The following is a 21,102-nucleotide window of genomic DNA, read 5'->3' as shown; positions in this document are numbered from 1 at the left end:
ATCAATGCTGCAACAATTGGCAATACTCTGTGGAAAAAGCAAACAAATAATCGAACAAAGGACAAATGGGGGGGGGGGGGGGATGAGGGTTCGCTTGTGAAAGGATCTTCCACAAAAGCCAGCCCCAAGTTACGTATGTTTTGTGTGGGAGAACATTTTCGGTTTGTTCGAGGACAAAAAACGGAAATGGAAATGAACGCGTTACGTGTGTGGATTGGGTTACCAGGAATCAACTACGTTAGGCCTCCGTATCACCACCCACAAATGGCCATCAGAACCAGGACTTTGGTGAATTGTTGCGGTTGGCAGGGGGGCAGGAGCAGGACCAGGAGCAGGACCACCAGTTACCGTGCGGCTGCCGTGTGTAATAAGCTGCAAAACGCTTTTTCGGTTGCCCATTGTCCTCTTTGAAGTTTGTTTATGATTTTCGGATGTTGCACGCACCCCACAGTGGCGGGGCAAGAAAAAAGCGTTAACCGCATTAGATTTAGATTTGCCCGTATTAGTGAGATTTATGCATTTAGGAAATTAAACATCCTGTCCCGCGTGGACATTTTAAATTTCATTCTTCCCCCGCCCCTGCCCCTGCCCCTGCCACTCTGTGTGCAGGCTTAAAGGTGTGCCATGTCCCATGTGTCTGTGTGTGTGCACTGAGCTCCCTCTGTCATTAATTTGAAATCATGCGTGAAATCGCGTAATGTCGCCAACACGGCCATACCCACAGTCCAGATTCCGGGCTCACCGCCATAGCTTCATATATACATACATATATACATATAACCATGGCAATGGCCATGTCCATAGCCTCAGCATCCTTCTTGTACACTCATTTGTATATGAAAAAAATAAATGTATATTTTTTGCTTGTTTTTATGCGACGCCTACTTGCTAGCCATGCATATATCTACACTGAGCGTATATTTTGTGTATTTATTCAATCAATAATAAAAATAATAAAAATTCAATATGGTTATTGGTTAAGCTAATAGAGAGTAGTTTAGAAAAAATTTCCAATTTAAAATTCGTGTTTTTTACTTAGTTATAAAAATAATAATATAATTAAGAAACAACAAATTGCATATGTTTTATAGCTCATTTTTTGGTAAATTAAATTTTTTCAAAAAAACCTAACTAAGCCAAAAATTCATTAATTTCTATAAGGAAAGCTTTTCTGTGCTAGTGTTTATAGGGTTAAAAAATGTGCATATTTAGTTTTTAAATGTAAAAACTTAAAATTTGTCTTAACTTTTATTGATGTATCCCCTTATATAAATTTCCATAAATGAGTAAACATTTTTTTTGGCCGGACGTATTCAAATCGATTCAGCTTTTCATGCTGATCAAAAATATATATGATTTATTTGATCGGTAACGACTCCTTCACATCGTTACAAGCTTCTAATTGAAGTTATGATACCCTGTAAGGGTATAAAAATATAGCAAAAATTGGTATCAAAATAAGGGTACGAAATGAATATTCGTGAATAATTTATTATTAAGTTAGTCTATTAACTTTGAGTATATGTTTGTATATATATGTATGTATCCTCAAGCCAAGGTTTTACTTTAAACTAATATTAAGTAATGGTATCCATGGCAATAAGGGAATTCATTGATAAATAAATAAATAGCTAACACAGCTAGTTATAGACCTAAGACTGATCCCTCATATAGCATCACTATCACTATCACTACCCACTATCACCATAGATGTAAACAGTTGGAGGGCCACGAACAGAATGCGGCCAGAGCGACGGCCGCGACTGTATTTATAGTCTCCGAGGAAAGAGAACAGAGAAAGTGAGAGCGAGAGTAAAAGAGCTTTCTCTAGAGATAAGCAGAGAGAGAGAAAGAGATATCAGTGGAGTTACAAATCAAGGGAGCGAGAGAGAGAGGGGCAAGCAGAGAAGCTATTCAGACGAACATGACTAATTTGACTCCACTATTTATGCTGATCAGGAATATATATGCTTTATAAGCTCGGAAGTGACTCCTTCTTTTATTCCCCAATAGTTTGGATTCCAATTAAATTGATTATTATGTTATAGGTTAGTCTAATGAATTTTTACCTATATTAATATATATTTAACTACCAATATGATTTATTTTCAGTGTATTTCTCTGTCTGTGACTGCGCTCTGGGACTGTGTGTTTTTTATTTGGACCCCATCAGCACGTTGGCTGGCCCGCTCGGCTTGGCGGAAATGCGTTCGACCACATCAATCACGCGACATTGACAAATGTGAATATTTTTGTTGAAAATTATATGCGGTAGGTGGTGGGTGGGGGTGTGGGTGGTGGTGGCTGGGTGGTTGGCAAGGACTGGAAGAATGGGTTGAAATAAGGGCTTCTGCATCAGAAGCAGGCCAAGTGGCTGTGCAAATTATTGGCTACAATAGTGCTTCAAATTGGGCAATTTATTGCTTTATTGCTTTTACGTGTTTCGTCTGCGGCTTGGTTGCAATTTTTACATACACACGGGTATTTTTACGCGTCCTTCTCCGCCCCTGATTCACTTTTTCATTAAGCCGCAGGCAGGAGTGCACTTGTTGTAGCCGATAATTGCAAATTTAATCAGCGCATAAAGTTTCAAGTGTCGGTGGATACAAACAAAATTCTTCAATTATCAAATTTTTAATATATTTCAACTACCAATTTGTTTTGGATCCCAGTAAACTGAATGTGAAAATTGTCAAAGTGTCAGTTGATTTCGAAAGTTTCGGTCATTTCAGTTTCTCGACTCCAGCTCAACGGAGCTAACACTGTGCTTAATTTTTTAAATAAGCTCACGATTTTTTTTTTACAGCTGCTGAACTGATTTCTACTTTGCCGGATTAGATCGCTTTCCGAAATTTCGTATTCTACATTAAGTGAAAATTTCCCTCGAACTTTATCCAAATTGCAACGCAAAATGCCTCGTTCTCAAGTGGCTTTATTATTGCGCCGATCCATGATGGGATTGATGAGGTCACCGCGGTCAACATTCTTTGCCAAAGGTCCACTTCATCAGCAGGTGAGTTAAGGCTCAAGGCATTGTAATAACAAGATGAGTAACGCCAGCTAGAATGTGAGGCATTCTAGATCTGTAGACTGGCAACGCACTTGCTTTTTAATGAAAGATGAATGGCTTGCAAATACTATAGATAATATGATGAATATCTAGAATATTTTTCTTTAAATCTTTACTACTCTTTGTTAGCTTATGCTATATCCTATATCCTTTATCCTTTATCCCTATTCCATCAGGTTAGATACAAATGCGAGGATGGCACCAATGGTCCCATGCAGGGCGTGGTAATCGGTGTGTATGCCAAGGAAGGCGACAAGAACCTAAAGCTCTCACCTGGCGGTGAAAAATTCGACGATCGCACTGGCGGAAAAATAGCGGAGCTACTCAAAGAGTCTGGCCTCAATGGGGAGCTGGGAGTCGGACGACTCTACCAGAATTTGGACAAAGAGTTCTGCTGTGTGGCTGTGGTTGGCCTGGGCAAGGAAGGCGCCGCCTACAATGCCGAAGAGGTCATCGAAGAGGGCATGGAGAATGTGCGAGTTTGCGCTGCCGTGGGTGCCCGAGCGTGTCAGTTGCAAGGTTGCGCCATCTGTCACGTGGACGGTATGGAGTATCCGGAGCAGGCGGCCGAGGGCGCTGCCATGGCTGTGTGGCGTAACAACATGAATCAGCGGAAATCCAAGCGATTGCCAATACCAAAACTGGAGCTATATGGATCCTCGGATCATGATGCATGGACGCGTGGCCTGTTCAAGGCCGAGTCCCAGAATCTGGCCAGGAGACTTTCGGATACGCCCGCCAATCAAATGACACCATCCATCTTTGCCCAGGCCACCGTCGATGCCTTGTGCCCGTGCGGCGTGGCTGTGGAGGTACGATCCATGGATTGGATCGAGAATCAGAATTTGAACTCCTTTCTTATGGTGGCCAAGGGATCGTGCGAACCTCCCATCATCCTGGAGATCAGCTACTGTGGCACTTCGCCCGAGGAACGACCCATCCTGATGCTCGGCAAGGGGCTGACCTTCAACAGCGGCGGCCTGTGTTTGCTACCATCCAAGGGCATGGATGAGTATCGGGGAGCAGTTTCGGGCGCTGCAGTGTGTGTGGCCGCCATTCGGGCGGCTGCTGCTCTTTCGCTGCCCATCAATGTGTCCGCTGTGTTGCCCCTATGCGAGAGTATGCCATCGGGAATGGCCATGAAACCGGGCGATTTGGTGACCCTGCTCAATGGCAAGACCCTGCGGATTAAGGACACATCCTTGGCGGGAACTGTTCTCCTCGCCGATCCATTACTCTATGCCCAGTCGGTGATAAAGCCCAAACTGGTGGTGGAGGTGGGTGCAATGGCCAGTGGAGTGCGCATGGGATTGGGTGCCTCGGCGACGGGATTGTGGACAAACAATGCATTCCTGTGGAAGAATTTCCAGAAGGCTGGCACCATCACCGGCGATCGGCTATGGCGAATGCCCCTCTGGAATTACTTCAGCAAACTAGTCGCCCCCACCAAGTCCTATGATATGTGCAACCAGGGCGTGGGCCATGCATCCTCTTGCCTGGCCGCTGCCATGCTTTTCCAACTGGTGCCATGCTCCGACTGGGTGCATCTCGATATCCATGGCACCGGAATGCTGGCCAACCACGGGGTCCCACCCTATTTACTCAAGAACCATATGAGTGGACGACCCACGCGTTCCATCATTCAGTTCCTATTCCAGATGGCCTGCAAATAATGATTCTTTCTACGAGTATTGACGAGGGATCCGCGATGTCTCCCAATTGGTGTGTGTGCTGTCCCCGATTATGTACCTTAATGACGTCCTGTCTGCAACAAGACAAGAGTGTTGTATAGTCAGTATGTGTAATTATTCAGAAAAAAAGAATCAGTGATATGTAGAGGGTAATGCCTAATAAAATTGTAAAAAGTGAAAACGTTTGATCATATTGTGATCGTAAATTGGTTATATTTGAAGTAGCTTTAGCTATGTTTTCATTATATTCTCATATAGTCCAATCTTTATACAATTCCAGTTCCTCTTGGCCTACCTTTAAGGCCCCGTTTATAGGCCTCCATTAGCCTAGGACTAAGTGCTGGCCGGCAGGTCTCGTTTTCATATGCGCCTAATTAGTGCTAAGAAAAGCAAGCATATTCGGGTATTTGGGTACAGGACCTAATTGCTTCAAGGAAACGCAGGATGTGTACGTGCTGGAAAAAGAGGGATGTAGGGTGCCTTGGCGTACATTCTTTATTAATGCGCACATGTTTTGCATAGGTAATGACATGCACAGGGATAAGTTTTGGGGGCCGCTTTTGAGACCTCAATATGTATGTGAGTGTGTATGTGTGCGTGACAAAGGTTTTCCCCGCCATTTTTCCGCACATCATGGTGGGCTAATATATATTCTGTGGAAAGTTCTAAATGCCAAGGCCTTTGCATAATTTTAAATGGATGATCTGAAGGTAAACTAACTTCCAGCTAGGGTCTATGAAAATTAGCTATAGGTATTTTTAAATTACATTCAAAGAAGATTTATTTAATAAAGATTTTAAGCAGGTTACTTCTTTATAGTATTGTAAAGCTGATAAGCTAAGCTTGTAGTCATTAAACTATTTACTATAAATACAAAAGTTCAATTTTAGGACCTCTGATTATAATTAAAATGTCCTGTAAGGGTATAAACAATACAAAGAAAAAAGAAATATCACCACAACTAGTACTCCGGAAAGCTTCGATTTTTTTAATGAATTTTTCCAGCATGTTTTCATTTTAGGTTCTCCCCCAAATTGATTTAATTTTTCCTTCTGGTGCCTTCTTCTCTTACTTTATTTTTTGTTATTTGCTGATTCTTGCGCGTTTTTATCGCAGTCTCGGTTTCGCTTTTGGTATCTTGTTTGTTGCTTAATTGGAAGGAAATTAAAAAATAAACAAGCAGCGCCAAAAGCAAATACTACACGTTGGCGATTACCTGGACAGCGTGGCGAAACAACCACCACCATCCCTGGGACACGTCCCATTCCTCCATCCACGAAATGGGCCCACCGGCTGTTTGGAATTTAATTTTCATTTCCCCCACCCCTACACCTCGAGGACGCGGCAGCGTTAATTTTATCTTGGAAAATAGATTTCCAGGTTGTTTGTTATTTTAGGACCTGCTTGCGTAGAGAATTTCGCGCACCAACAAACTTTACAACGACTGGTCTCAGTATTTGCCTTGAATTAATTAAAACCCATCGATGCCAAGGAAAATGCCAGCCAATTGGCAGCGAGGCAGCTTAGGTACAAGAAGTACCATCAGCAATTGGCTAATTGAGGCGAATACGAGTATATATTGTTCTAAATAGACACACACACACACACACACCACACTCCCATATATGGGGAAAGAGATCCAAATTGAAATTCAGGGCAACAGTTGAGCCAAGCAAACAGAATTCGCCCATTGATGAGACGCTGGCTTGCCCCCGGGCCATGGAAAGTGTCTCCTAGTTTGGCGATGCGTGTCCTAAACTGGGTTTTGGGTTTGGCTTCAGGTTGCTTGAACAGGATGCCCCTCCAGATGCAGAGGGAGAAAAAATTCGGAGATATATATATTGATAATTATTAAAATATCAACAACCTACAAATATTAGCAGGAAAAGAATATATTTTGGATTATTAAATAAGACTTTTAACAACCTTTCAGAAATCTTAAGCTAGCTGTTTATTAATATAAATATAATTTGGAAAATCAGCATAGAAAAGCAAGCAATTTCTTAGCAAAATTAATAGCTACTTAAAGCTGAAACTATAAACATTTTAAAGTTATTTTCAAGACTTCAAAACTCCTACATATTTCTTTCCGTACTCTGGCATAACTAATAAGACACTTATTATGCGATGGCGGTCTGGTAACGTTAGACCAAGTTTAACGATATCACGTACATACGTTAACTAACGCTAACTACGTCGTTAAGTGGGGGTACGAGTGCCGGTGCGTCTGCCCCAATATACATATATACACATATATGTATATGTATATGTGTGTGTGTGGAGGGACACGCGCCAGGACAAGGATACTAGCAAGGATGTGGATACGGACACGGACACGGGAAGCCAGAGTCGCTGTTCACTAATCAAGACCGGCTATAGGTTTCCTCCTGCTGTGCGCGAGCAGAAAATTTACATTTTCAATGTCCTGGGTCGTCGCGTGGGCACTCAGGTGAGCTCAGGTCCTGGTTATGGAGCAGGAGTCGTAGTAGGAGCTCGAGCCTGGTCGTGTTGTTGGTGTAATAATCAGGATCACGTCGCCAAACATGCGGCTTAGTTAAATGCCGCTAATTAGGCCCTTTTGTGCGCATTCCTGGCTGGGCTATTAAAAACTGAGCTAGCCATAAAGGCCGGCCGTTAATCAGCTGCACATACCAAAATACCAGAAACGACTTTAGTGGGGAGGCAATAAAAACACTCGTAATGCGAGTAAAGGAAAAGTTATTTTCCTCCCACCATCATCATCATAATCATGGAAAAAGGAATGGCTAGGATTTTTAATTATGCTTGGGTCACTGCCAGTTGAACTCGAAAGCGAGCTTGCCTTGGCCAAGAAAAGAATCTATTTCGATTGAAAATTGCCAGAGACAGAAAACAATAAACATAAGCGCAATATTTTATATTTCCGCAACAAGAAACAGCGGGAAATTGTCAACGAGCACATGAAACTAGTCAGGAAAAGTTCGGGGTTCGGGTTCGGGGAAAATGCTGTTCAAATGCTGCCAAATGGCCAATTCCATTGAACTTGGCTAAGGCTTTCGCTTTGCTGGAGTTTAAGGGTCTTCATCGGCTTTAAGCCGGCAACAGCACTTTGTAGCTCATGAATAATCCTTTTCAGCTTAATCGACTAACCCTCTGCACCGAGGAGGGGCTTCAAATCAGTTTGAAAATCCAAATAAATATGCAAATGCCGCAAGGAGTCCAGAAAAGGTGTCCCAAGGGGTACATTAGACCCATGGCACTCCACCTGTTAAAATGTTTTTGTCACCTACGTAATCGATTAAGCGATAAGGTGGATACAATGAGGACTCACAAAAGAGCGCCAGACAAAGCGCTTTCAAATTGAATTTATATGGCTTGTTTAACGCCGCTCAGGTTTACAAATATATATATATATATTTATATATATTTAAATAAAAGCGTATATATGCCGTGAATACACATAAATTAAAGCCGGATTTCAGCGGACTGTTTACATTGTCAGACCTTGCCATTGTTGTGCGCGAACAAAAGGAATGTGTTTCAGCTTAAAGCTTATAACAAACTATCAAACTGGAATTAAGCACGCACCAACACACGCAACACACACGCACACTCGCAGGACTAGCTAATTATGCAAATGTGTTTGATTGCGAAAATGGTGCGCCAAAAAGTAGGCAACACTTTTAGAATCGCTGCTTTTGGAAAGCAAACCAAAAATGGAGGTGCTACAAAGTCGTGCCAAGACTAGTTTAATATCCTGTAATAATTGATTTAGAAATTGATTATCATAATAATTATTAATTTAAATAATTTTTCATTTAAATAATTTTTAATTTCCAAAGAACTTATGTTAAATGTTCTTTAATGCTAATTGAAATCATTCTATCATCGATTATATATAATATTCTTTCTAGACTTACATTCGGAAATGTTTGCAAGTAATTTCGAATTTCAAATGTAATTTAATGTATTTTATGCTGAGCAGTAAGTACAAAGTACTTAATTTATTATTTCTAAACAAATAACTTAACCGAAACTCACCACTCCATATTAATTAAGGCATCGTTAACCCATAGGAAATCATGTAAAATAATATCTCAAATTCAAATTACCAATTCTATACATCATACCCTTTTATACCATTCAAGTAGCGGGTGGAAAAACAACAAAATTTGCATAATTATGCAATCTACGAAGCCACACACAAACACACACACATGTTAGCTCATTTTGTTGGCTAATTCCAAATAGAAAAGTTTTCAGCAGGAGCAGTAGCAGCGGCAGAAGCAAAACCGAAGCTGGTGGAAAAGAAAAATTTATTGCCCGCCGCCAACTTTTGGTCAGCAAAAGCTGGCCGGGCATAAAATTTGCATAAAAACAAACGTAATGTTACGAAATGAAAGGGAAACTTTGAACGCTGGAAAATGCAACAGAAAATTTAATACGAACAACATAGAACACATGGTGGGGTACAAAAACGTTGGAAAAATACTTATGTATGCATATATATAACGATAGAGAGATTATCCTTTCTTCTTCAGATCCTTGAGAACCCGGGCAATTTCATCCTTTAAGGCAACAGCACGATTGGCCAGCATTTTGGCCATAACAGCATGCTTCTCGGCCATGACCAGAGCCTCCAGATCCTGGCTACTGACCTTACCCGTTGCCTCGCTTGATCTCTTGGCCAACTTGTTGGCAGCATTCACAGCCTTCGAGGCCTCGGCCAGTGCTCCGAGAGCCTGTCGCTGGGCATTGATGTAGGCCTGTTCCAGGATCTCAATGCGCACCTCTTTGCTATTCTTTAAATCCTCCAAAATGTTGGAGGCCTCCGATAGCAGCGAAGCAGCACCCTTGGCCATGCTATGCACATCTTTAGCTAACTCCTTGGGTGACTTTTCGGGTTCCTTAGAACCTGGGGTCCTTGCTTTTGGTGATATCTGGCGCCTGGGATAAATGGTAACGGGCTTGCCATCTACAGGCTTAACGGCATCCTTAATGCAAGTTTCCTCCGTTGTCTGGATCTTGGCCTCCTTGGTCTCCTTGGCCTTCGTGGCCTCCTTGGCCTCCTTGGCCTCCTTGTCCTCCTTTTCTTGGGTCAGCAATTGAACAATTTGATTGGGATCAGTATAGACATGACCCACATCGACGATGCCACCCATGGTGGCCTTTTCATCACATTTTTGATCCTTGAATTCGGGAACCTGTTGGCCCATTATCAATTTCTGGTCTTTGCCCTCAATTTTCTCTGTCAGCGATGCGCATTCCTTGGGCTTATCTCCGGGTTTCTTTTGCTCCTGCTCCTTCTTGTGAACTTCCTTGCTGCATTCCGATATCGAAATATAGACCTGTTCGGTCTCTTTGGGTTCTCCTGAGTCTTCAGTGTCTTTGGATTTTGATTTACAGGGATCAGAGTCTTCCTTCTCGTCAGTACAGGATTCGTCCTCTTTGGGCTTACAGGGATCTGGTTGAGGCTCGCAAACGGCTTCTTCTTTCATGGATTCACAAGGATCGCAAACTGGTGCCACCTCCTTGACTTCACAAGGATCTGGTTGAGCCCCACAGATGTGTTCATCCTTCTTGACCTTACAAGGATCTGGATGAGCCGCGCAGATGGGTTCTTCCTCCTTCAATTCACAAGGATCCGGCTGAGCTTCGCAGACGGGTTCTTTCTCCACCGATTCACAAGGATCCTTGGGTTTGCAAGGATCAGGGACCTTCCGGCAAATTTCATCCCACTCCCTTTGCTCCTCCTTCTGACGACGGCGTTCCAGATCTCTGGCCTTTTGACGAATCCTCTCGTCCTCGGCTTCGCAAGGATCTGCCTCGATGGATAGGTCTGTGTGTCGAGCTTTAATCTCCGGATTCCCTTCATCCTCTCCGGAACGAATAATAGTCTGATTGCAGATATTGGGCTTCGAGTCCCGCTCTGAAAAGCTGTCCAGTGTTTTCTGACTTGAGGAAGCTGAAGAAGTTGAGTCAGGATCTGATGATTTGGCTGCAGCTTCGGCTCGAGCAGCTTTTGCGGCTTCGGCTTTCTTCTGAACATCCTTGGCAATTACGGACATTTTCTCTTTTACAATGTAAAACAAAACAGTGGCTTTTTCAAATAAATCCTTGATCAATTTAGAAGCTTGTTCGACCATTTCGCCAGAAGGTTTTTGTGCATCTGCCACAGCTGCTGGTTTCTCAGGAGCTGGCTTAGCTTCCAGCTGCGGCGACGGCGGTGGTTTCTTTGGCGGCTCAGGTGGCTCTGGCTCGTCTTCGTGGAGAGCAGCAGCTGCTGCTGGATCCGATGGTCCAGGGATTTGCTCCTCCGGTGTGTGGGGCCAAAAAGTGGGCTTGTTTATAAAATCAGGAGCCAAGAGGGGACGAGCACAGCAGAATTCTTCCATGGTCATTTGGTCGTAGGGTTTAAGGCTCGACAGGAATTCAAGCTGCTCTTGATACTCCCTAATTCTTTCGTTCGATGCAGCCTTGTATTCAAGAATCTCCTGTCGAACCACCTCCGATTCCTTGTCGACCAATTCAAAGTAACGCTTGTGATCCACAATTGCATGCCGATTCTCAAAGAGGGAATGTAGCTTGTCGTATTTGGTCTCATAGGTTCGAACCCAGTTAACGAACTCTGGACGCACATTCTGGCGATAGTAACTCCAATCGATAGCCGGCAAGGATTCGGGATACTTGCGAACGCGCCTTGGTGGGGGGATAAGGTTTTCATTTATAAACTAAGAGTGTAGCAAATTAATTTTATAATAATAAAAATCTATCTAATATTTACTATTAACTATCTATTCAATCGTAAGAATTCTTTTCTTTAACTAAAATCTCTTTATATATTTCTCAAAGCTTTTCAAAACTTACTCCTTGTACTCTTCATGCTTCTTGGCAAATATTTTGAATTGCTTTAGCTGATTCGGAGGCACCTGCTTCATCAACTCTGCCAGGTTGACCCCTTGGCAGCCTTTCTTCTTTCTGGAACCGGCTCCACCTTTGATGCAATTCACCAGTTTCTCCCACATCCTGAGTTTTCTTTGCCTGTACTTCTTTAATGCCTGAGTATATGTTGTGTTTACATTGGAATCTAGTCTATTCTATTACTGAGAAGCATATATATGATTTTGTAGATGTGTAGATGAAGGCAACCAGGCAGCCAACTGAGTGCCATTAAAAGTGAAAATTCCAAAAAAGCCATAAAAAAAGGGGGGAGAAAGCAGAGGTAGCAGCAGAAGCATTTCAATTTATAGCCCGAAATTGCATATTCATGCAGTTTCAATTAAATCAGAGTCAGACGCAGCGACAGCCAGGCAAGTCCTGGCGTTTGACTAACTGACAATAAAATCGAAAATTAATTCCAAGGCAGCAGCACAGACTCTGCTCAAGGAAAGTTAAATGTAATGGCAAGGATCTGGTTTGGGGCTGAGATCCTGGTTTGGTATTGAGGGGGGGAAATGTAAAATCACACCCTTAGCCGTGTGTCGAGGTAGGAAAATGCTCCAAAGTGACAAACGCAATTTATAACGCAACGAAAATGGGCTAATGCCAATTCTCCAGGTAATTGTCAACCGCTTTCTCTCTCTCTCTCTCTCTTCTTGTTTTTTCTCTCGCAGGACCAACCCTTGCCAAAAAGTTGGAGGTCCTGGAAACGAAATGGCAATGGAACGAGGCCAGCGCCTGCGCTCTTTCGACTCTCAGCTGTCAATTTGACAGTTCTCGGCAACGCTCCTTGCCCTCCCGAAGGTCCTTTTTTCGAACAGCTGCCCTGACTTGGCTCTCTCTCTGCCGCAGGACGAAACGAAATGGCAAAGGGAACGGCGTGAGAGTGAGAGAGCGAGAGTTTGTCTGCTCCGTTTTGTCAGCAAATTTCTAGCGTCTGTGAATTTTTCGTGGTTTTTTGTTATTTTCCCCAATTAAAAACATTAAAAACTCGAGTGTAATACATTATTTAACCATCTAAATAGTGGTCAATGGTTGTGATTGCGTTGAAATCCTTTGAGAAACGCTAATAACTTCGGAAAAAACATTCGTGTTCCTTTTTCGCGTGTTTGTGTGTACCATACAAGAGTGTGTTTACATTTTTTCCATTCATTCTAACCATAAAAAACAAAAACTAAACAATCCGATTTATGGTTTAATAAACATTATTTTGAACTCAAGGCAGTTATTTAATTAGGTAAGTAAATATCTGAAGTTAAGATGTGAATGTTTATGTCATTTATTTATCCTAAAAGTCAGTGCAAATTGTGCCTGTGTATGTGCTTGTTTAAGTGTGTATATGTATACAAACACATGAGTGTGAAGATGTGGAGGATAAAGGACATACCTGTGCAAGGATTTGTGATGAATATGGCAGGGAAAAACATTCTGAAAATATAAGAATAAATAAGAAATTGTATTGAAAATAAAGTCATAATAGGAGAAAGGACTTAAAATATATACTTTAAAATGATTTGCAAAATAAAATATAAAATAGAACATGTTATAAGAATAATATTATATATGCTTCTAAAAAAAAACATAAAAAAATAACATTTAAGCTTTAAAAAAGTATTTTAATTCGAAAAGATCCTTACGTTGCTACAAATATTTTGAAGTGATTTAAAACTTAATATTAATGCTATGTTAATACTTTTTTAATATCTTTCTAAGTCATATATTTTTTGCTCTTTTAGTTTAATTGTACATAAATTTATTTACAATATATTTACCATTTAAACAACAATTTCTATAAGAACTACAGTTGGGTGTGACTATCAAGATTTAACCCCTCAAACCTCTTTAGATCCCTCCAAATTTTAAGCCAGCATAAAAAATCCCTCTAAAAAATGTAATTACAGGATACAAATGAAAAACCACGTAATAGCCATGGTAACATTTTCGCTTAACTCAATTTCAGGCTCAAATTTATTTAGAAAAAAAAAAAAACTTGATGAAACTCATCAAAATTCTGTTAGACCGAAATGAAAATTCTGCAAATGAACTAATTGACTCGAATGATACTTTACAACTTGTCTGGACAGCCAGATCCTCGACGATTCTCGACCCAAAACGAAAATAGAGTTTTGCGGCAAGCGGCGGATAATGTGGAAAAATAAATTTTCCCAAAGCTCGCGGGCGCCGGCTGATGGCTTAGAATTTTAATGTAATTTATTTTTGGTAGCAGAGGAGGGTTAAAACCCCCAGAAACCAAATGCCGGCCGCCAGGAAACAAATAAAGTATGGACCAACATAAAAATTTATATGCATCGTAATGGCAAAATATATATAGTATACATACTATATATATATATATATATGTATATCCGTAGGCCATGTCGGTGCTTTGTTAAGCCCTTCCTTGCCCCCTTTTTGGGTTGAAGCGGGGGGGGGGGCAAAACTTTTAAAGTGTGCAATTTAAATGAAAATTTCCCCGAGCTGAGGCCCGCATTTTCGCCATAGAGCGTGTCAAGCCACGCAGCCTGACTAGCAAGTAGTTACCCCAACATATACACACACACACACACACCATGGGCACACCATGAGCACACACCCAAACTACTTATTTATGGAGGTTGGTAGGTGCTGCTGCTGGCTCTGCCCCCTTTTTCTCCGCAGTGGCAAGTGATTTTATGCTAATATTATGGGTCATTGGGATTTGCGCAGAGCAAAGTGCTTGTTAAACATTTCATTAGACTTAGTGTAAATACCCGCGGTTAACAGGACCTCGTAAAACCTTGCCAATCCTCTAGACGTCCCTCACCTCTAAAAATTCCAACCCCCATATAGGAGTATGTGTGTGTGTGTGTGTGTGTGGTCGGTTGTGGCCCCAAAAGTTTCCTTTTGAAATTGAAAGTGTTGATGGGAGCCGCTGAGCCGTGTCTTGGGTCATATGCTGGCATATGGTGCCTCTTACAGTCCGTTTCGCGGGCGTAAGTCCTAAGAGAAATATCAAAAGGCCTAGGAAATTGTTAAGGAGACTTGGGAGGTCCTGGGAATATATCATAGGTAACATTTTGTTGAAGTTCTCAAGGATTTGATATCATATTTCATACATAATTATCGAAATCTTGTATTATTTTATCTTGATTGCTTTGAAATTATTTTAGACTGCCCTTAAACTTATTTCCGACACTGTATACCTAACCCTAGCCTGTCCGCGAGCTTTTCTGTATGCGTAATTATTCAACAGCTGCTGTCAGTCTAAAATAAAAGTGAAGTTTTTGCCGAAAAATGGAAAACATTTTTGAAGGCGGCGAGCACAAAATGAAAAGGTTATTTCACTCCCTCTCACTGGCAGAAATGACTTTCGTTTTAATGCCAAAATCATGTCAGCCCCAGATGTGACCACATTACATATTGCACTACTTAGAATATATTGTATATATATCCTATATATATATATACTGTACACATACTTTCGTTATTGGATTCGTGTCCACATGCGGGTGACAGAATGAGTTTTTGATCAAGTGCGGACGTCACTCAAAATTTTGTGCAATTAGTTATTGATGAATCCATGAATCTCGGGTCTGAGTGCTGAATGAAATATGGGTATTGTCACACTTTAAAGCGTTAAATGTTCCTTTTTTTCTGTTGACGCCGCCACCTCCGATGGCAATAATTGGAAAAAATTTCCATTTTGTACTCTTTTGCCCTTGCCCGACTCTGGGTTGTCAGGGACCAAACTGGACCAAGGATAATGCTCAGGAGCTGGCGGACAAACGAGGCCGTAGGCGCATTTGCCATCTGTCACTCTGGCACTCGTGATGAATGTGTTTGACGTGTGGCTCCCGGGCACGCCCCCTTCAACGGAGAGGTCGTGGTCTTCAGTGGCAGTGGCTTCACTCTCTGGATCCATGGATCCATTGCTTGCTTCATCGTTGAGTCCTTCATCGTCCATTGCCATTGCCATTGCCCTTGCCACACCGCATGACGTTGCATACTTGGCGGCGCGAGCGGAGGCAGTGAATAATGTGCGTTGGGAACTGACGCCCCTTCGATGACTGAAATCTTAACGATTTCGCTGGCAAATTACGCTGTCGAAAGATATATGTATATAGCTACCCATAGGGATAACAATTTCCACAGACTTTATATAGAGTTTGTACCTAAGTTGGTAGTTTACCCCTATTATGGGGTAAACATTTCTAATTGATTTCCTTTATTCTTGAGGCATTTTCCCTGCTTAAGCTTGATATCTTATTAATAATTCATTTATATTTTTCTTGCTAAACATTCCAGGATCCAATTTGAAGCAAAAAACCGTCTGTTAACTGACTGCCAAAAAAAAAGGAAACTTTGCTCACCATGAGCAATCGAGCACAATGGCTGCTGCTTGGCAGTTGCCTTCTGCTATTTCTCTCACAAATTCAGGCAGTCACCGAGGAACTATCACCAGGTAAGTGAGGGGAAAATAGGGTATCTCACAGTCTATGCTCACCTGTCGCTGGATACCTGATTGAACCTGGGCTTGCCGTCTGAACATTCTCTTGCATTATGCAAAAAGAAATTGCAGCACGAATGTTGCATGCAGATACATTGTAGGTCAGAACAACAGGGCCTTCGTTACATGAATATACACAGTGAAAAATGGGTTTGAATTTTACTAATAAATTCTTACTTTAACTAATGAATTAATACAAAATCGAATTACATCTTAAAGTCATTAAAGTAATGTTAAATTAAATCATTTCTATTAAATGTCTTTCGAGTGTTCTTTGTAAGATATTATGAATGTATCTCAACTTTTAAGACTTTTCATTTATGTAAAGTGGTAACTAAGTAAGTGTGGTATTTGTTTAAAGTAAGAATAATAACCCTAATGCTACATTAATGTTTAAAGAGTATGGAATTTCTATAAATTAGGAGTCTTTGTAGTATAATGAATCTCAGCTTAAAACCTCTTTCCTTGATAGAATTTAACATGTTAATTAATTAACGAATTTTAGTGGGCAAGAATGACTTTCCTGATTTACTATATATGTTTTTCTATTAGTGTACTTCCTCAGTCATTCCTGTGTGTCGATCTATAATGCAAATTTATGCGCTCCTCAACTTGGGCAACTCAATCAGCGAACTAGTTGCTGGGATTATAAATAAACAATGGACAACAAGTCGAGGGGGATGAAGTAGAGCTGCTAGTAGTACGGCATGAACATCAATTTTAATTATGCAAATGTCCAAAGGAAGGGCCTCACGGACTTTGACTTCGGCTACGACTTTGACTCCGACTTTGCCTCAACCCAAATCAGGGACAGGGACATCCAATCCAATTGGCTTAGAGCTCATTATAACTGCATTAGCATTAGGCAAAAGTGTCAGTTGTTGTTCGTTTGGCCAGCAAACTCCATTATGAGTGGGAGGACTCTCGACTCTCTTACCAACAAACACAAAAAAAAAGAAGATTGTATACCTAGAAAATACGCAACGGGCGACAGAGAGAAATTTTCAATTTCCCTGTGGCCCGATGGAAAATCCTCCTGCAAATGATGATGAATGTGCCCTGGCTGTGACCCAAATAAATTTGTCAATTTATCATTTGCCTAAAATAAGATGACATTGGTCTCTCTGCCACTGTCATTGGATTTATGCCCATCTCCGCTCCTCCCTTCTCGTCCTTGCCAGCTGCTGCTGGAGCAACAATTGTGCGAGTCCTGGCAGAAGTCGGATGATGATGAAGGCTTTCAAATATTTGAAAATTTTCCTGCACGGCACATAGGGCTTCTTCTTCTTGTATATCAACAATAATAATAATAACAACAACAGGAAGCTGCTTGAAGCTGGGTGTATGTGAGTTGGGATAAGTGTCGGCTTATGCTTCTTGTTAAACAATAATAATTGCAAATCAAGTTAGGATCCTTTGCCTCTGCCAGGCACACTTGATATTTTGTGGTTTTTGGTTTTGATTTGAATGAAGCCAACTTGTGTGCTAACCCCAAAAGCTAATCGAATCACAGACGCACATATGTATGCACTCGCACTGTAAACTTTTGCGTTTTGTTTGGCCATACTCGAAAAGGACTCGTTTTTTGACTGTATCTGAGGGAAGGAACTTTTGCCTAACAAGCTGACAACAACTTCAAGTCCTTCCACCTTTTGTCTTTAGCATCACTCACATCCATCCCAAACACACACACACTCCACTCGTAATTGAACAATGAAACTTGCGTTAAAAGTTTTCACGAAGCACAACAGCAGCAGCAGAAAAGCAGAAGCATTTCTTAAGCTTCATCTGGGAAGTTTTGCGGTTATCTATCAAATTAGTAAATAACTCACTTGACTGCATTAATATTACTTTGCCCCAGCATTTGTGGAATTTTTCACTTCTTATTAATGATCTATTACAAAGCGAACCGCAACGAGAAAATACTTAAGATGATTTGCCTGCAGAAAAAAAATATATATAAATGAAAATACAAAAAAAAGAGGGATGCACACAGCAACACCAAAGACAACAGATGAAAATTAATGACTTGAAGAGAACAACTTGAGGGTCTGTGCACTGGACAAAAAATTGCTTATTAAATCATTATTGATTAGAGCTGTGCTTTTAGGGGTTTTTGGAGGAAAGTGTCAGGTCAGAGTCAGAAAATGTATAATAATTTATTCATTTTTCATGCTACACTTTTATAAATAAGTTATTATGTTAATTTTCTTATTATAAAAACCATACTTCTATAAAAGAAGTTTACATTGAGCTTCTTTATATTGAAATAATAGAAAAATATATTATAAAAATATAATATTTAAAGCATTATATTAGTTTATCTTAAGGCAATAATATAAATATAAGCCAAGGCAAGATATTTACCATATTAAAAATCCTTGAAGGGTATTATCATTTTATTCAGAAGCTTTTTATACCATGAAAGAATCGTTTCCGATTGATTTATAATATATATTCTTGATCAGCATTAAAAGCCAAATCGATCCAGCCATTTCCGGCAAAAAAAAATTCTCTGATTTTATTTTATAAGGTGTAACATTGGTAAAAAATTAAAAAAAAAAAAACTAAAAAAATAATAGTTGTTTTATTTTAAATGGAGTATGCTGATTTATTTACCTAATAAAAACTAACATGGAACAGCTTTCCGAATTAAAATCTAGGTTTAATCTATTCCAAATTTGTTTCCCTTTTTCTTATCGATACTCTCTCAGATTTCTCCCAGTGCAGGACAGAAAAAAAGCCCAGTCCTGTGACTTTTGTTTCAGTGGACAATGCAGCACTCGAACCTCTTCCAATTGGGGAAAATAAGGGAAGGGTACACAGCATTCCCCAACCGAAACCTGCCCTGCACCCTTAGATTATTATTAATGAGCGGGACAAAAAAGGTGAACGCGCACCTTTTTCCGCTGCGATGGGGAAATTATAAAAGTCGGGATAATGGAAAATGTTTTCGGGATGATGAGGGGGATGTTCGAGTGGAACGGTCATAGCAGACAGCTTATTATCATGGTGGCAATAATAAAAGGGAATTATTAATATGACAAAAGACAAATGACTGAAATCGAGTTTGAAATGACTGTGGAATGGTTTTTGGGGCCAAGGGGAATGCCTTTAGCTGGGGGCTTCCCCTTATTTGGAGTACACACAAATGCCAAAAAAGGGGGGCAAAGGATACAGATACACAGACACAGACACATTCACATTTGCCGCAAAAGACAAACGAATGGGCCACGGCCTTTGTGACTCTTCCTTGACTGCCTCTTTGCTTCTGACCCTTGTGGCAAAATTGAAAATGTGGTCGACTCCCTCCCCCCCACGGGTATGGGGTTAGTATAAAGGATATATAACCCTCTGGAGCTGACAAAAGGTCAAAAATACATTATGTGCTAATGCAAAGTCCATGTTAATAAATGTTGATTGAAATAATGATGATTAATATTTAGCATTTTGACATTTTGGCTTGTGGCTTCCGGCTTCCTGCCTGTCGTCTCGCATTTCGCACACAACAAAAAAAAAAGCAGCAACACTTGGCCAACAATAGTTGTTCGTTGTGGCTATTATCATTTATTTTGTGTGTTTGTTGCCTTAGCAAATTGAAAAAATCCTTTTGTTTGCCACTTGCCGCTGCTCAACTTGATTTATTGTCTGCACAATTATTCCCGGGAGGCAAGTCTTCTCTATATACACCACTTTCCTCTTTTTTATTTTTTGGCGACAACAATTTATAGCTGCAAATTCCTTTGGCAGCCGGAGGAGGAAGGAAGGAGCAACCTGACATCCTTGTGCCGCTCACATGGTCCACATTTTTGTTTTTTAGCAATTTCATGTTTTATTTAGTGCATTTCTCATGGTTTTGGTTACACCTTTACCTTATATCCCTCTATCAGAGCCAATAATTCCCAGGCTATCCTCTCTCTCTGTGTGTGTGTGTGTGTGTGTGTACGCTGCATTGGCATTTTTCGATTATTGGTTTTCTTTCATTTGATTGCACATTTACACATTTTTGTTGCTTGCTTTTTTGTTTGCCGCCGGTCCAGCTTTCTCACACATTTTGCACTCAGGTTTGCTTGCACCACAAAATTTCGAACGTGTTGATACCGTGTGATTTTTGGGGTATATGCGGATTGTTATTCTATATATTAATATATAGTTAAGGTCACGAAAAGACACAATGAAGTGTTTATAATATATATTATGAGATTTTAAAGCATGACCTATTTTAATTATATGTTTGGTTTACTTTCGTATTTTGTATGTATTTTCTGTATATAATATTATGAGTTTATATTGGGTTTTAAGACCATCAACTTTATTAATCTGTATATTATTGATGTATGACATAACATTTAATTAAATTTAAAAGGAAATGTGTGATTAATCAAGTTGATTTCTAAAACCTTAATACCTTACCTTACCTTAGGCATTTTAATTGAAGTTTCTAATTCACTTGGGCTCTTAATTAATTAAATTTGCATCTTTGTGGTGCTTAAACTCACATTTAATTAAATTTAAAAGCAAACGTGTGAGTTATGTGACTTAACTTGTTTATGCTATAGTTTCTTAAGATAATGTATTGAACTGATTCATTACCCAAACTCCAATTTATTCATAAATCTTTATTAAATGTATGCATTCATAAATTGCCCCAAAGAGGTATTCCGTGTTTTGATTCACCTGAAACTTTCTTGGCTTGTTTATCTTTTGCTTCGTTTTAACTTCTTTTGGCATTCTTTGCTGTTTTCTAGCTGTGATTTTATTTGTTGTGCTCCATTTTCCTCTACAATTTTTTCCTCTTTTCCCCTTCCTTTTTTTTTTTTTTGTTGGCTCTGCTGACGCTGTCAAGTGTTTTGTCGCTTGTCAACGATTTTTCGCCGAACTTCCGCAAAAGCCAAAAACGCTTGCCAAATCGTTCGCATCCGCGTTTCTCTGTGTGT

The 21,102-nt window shown here is 40.4% G+C and overlaps 3 protein-coding genes across 3 annotated transcripts in view; 2 read left to right on the top strand and 1 right to left on the bottom strand.

The window, feature by feature from the left end:
* Positions 1–2,674: 2,674 nt before the first annotated feature.
* Positions 2,675–4,942, top strand: S-Lap8 (Sperm-Leucylaminopeptidase 8). The gene is made up of 2 exons (XM_020942610.2): positions 2,675–3,013; positions 3,247–4,942. Exons 1-2 carry the CDS (start codon positions 2,912–2,914, stop codon positions 4,741–4,743), a joined length of 1,599 nt encoding a protein of 532 aa, XP_020798269.2. The 5' UTR covers positions 2,675–2,911; the 3' UTR covers positions 4,744–4,942.
* A 4,207-nt stretch (positions 4,943–9,149) lies between these two features.
* knon (knotted onions) lies at positions 9,150–11,909 on the bottom strand. The gene is made up of 2 exons (XM_020942835.2): positions 11,608–11,909; positions 9,150–11,439 (listed from the first exon to the last, which is right to left on the bottom strand). The coding sequence occupies exons 1-2, from the start codon at positions 11,763–11,765 to the stop codon at positions 9,264–9,266; spliced, it is 2,334 nt and encodes a 777-aa protein (XP_020798494.2). The 5' UTR covers positions 11,766–11,909; the 3' UTR covers positions 9,150–9,263.
* Positions 11,910–12,516: 607 nt separating this feature from the next.
* Sema2a (Semaphorin 2a) overlaps positions 12,517–21,102 on the top strand; it is a 40,713-nt gene continuing 32,127 nt past the window's right edge. The window contains exons 1-2 of the mRNA XM_086828944.1: positions 12,517–12,916; positions 15,964–16,120. Of these exons, the coding sequence (XP_086685070.1) occupies positions 16,030–16,120 (91 nt within the window). The 5' untranslated portion in view covers positions 12,517–12,916; positions 15,964–16,029. The remainder of the gene's footprint in view (positions 12,917–15,963; positions 16,121–21,102) is intronic.

This window comes from Drosophila serrata, unplaced genomic scaffold, assembly GCF_035046125.1.
Source record: "Drosophila serrata isolate PLE 108 unplaced genomic scaffold, ASM3504612v1 contig_184, whole genome shotgun sequence".
In the NCBI taxonomy this organism is placed as follows: Eukaryota; Metazoa; Arthropoda; class Insecta; order Diptera; family Drosophilidae; genus Drosophila; species Drosophila serrata.
The sequence above is the reverse complement of the archived record's forward strand: the minus strand, read 5'-3'. Positions and strand labels throughout refer to the sequence as shown.

Excerpts from the sequence above, each read along its gene's own strand:
- S-Lap8 (XM_020942610.2), top strand. The coding sequence starts at position 2,912 with ATGCCTCGTTCTCAAGTGGCTTTATTATTGCGCCGATCCATGATGGGA. Across the intron at positions 3,014-3,246 it reads AAGGTCCACTTCATCAGCAG|GTTAGATACAAATGCGAGGA; the intron begins GTGAGTTAAGGC and ends CTATTCCATCAG.
- knon (XM_020942835.2), bottom strand. The coding sequence starts at position 11,765 with ATGTGGGAGAAACTGGTGAATTGCATCAAAGGTGGAGCCGGTTCCAGA. Across the intron at positions 11,440-11,607 it reads AAGCATGAAGAGTACAAGGA|GCGCGTTCGCAAGTATCCCG; the intron begins GTAAGTTTTGAA and ends CCCCCCACCAAG.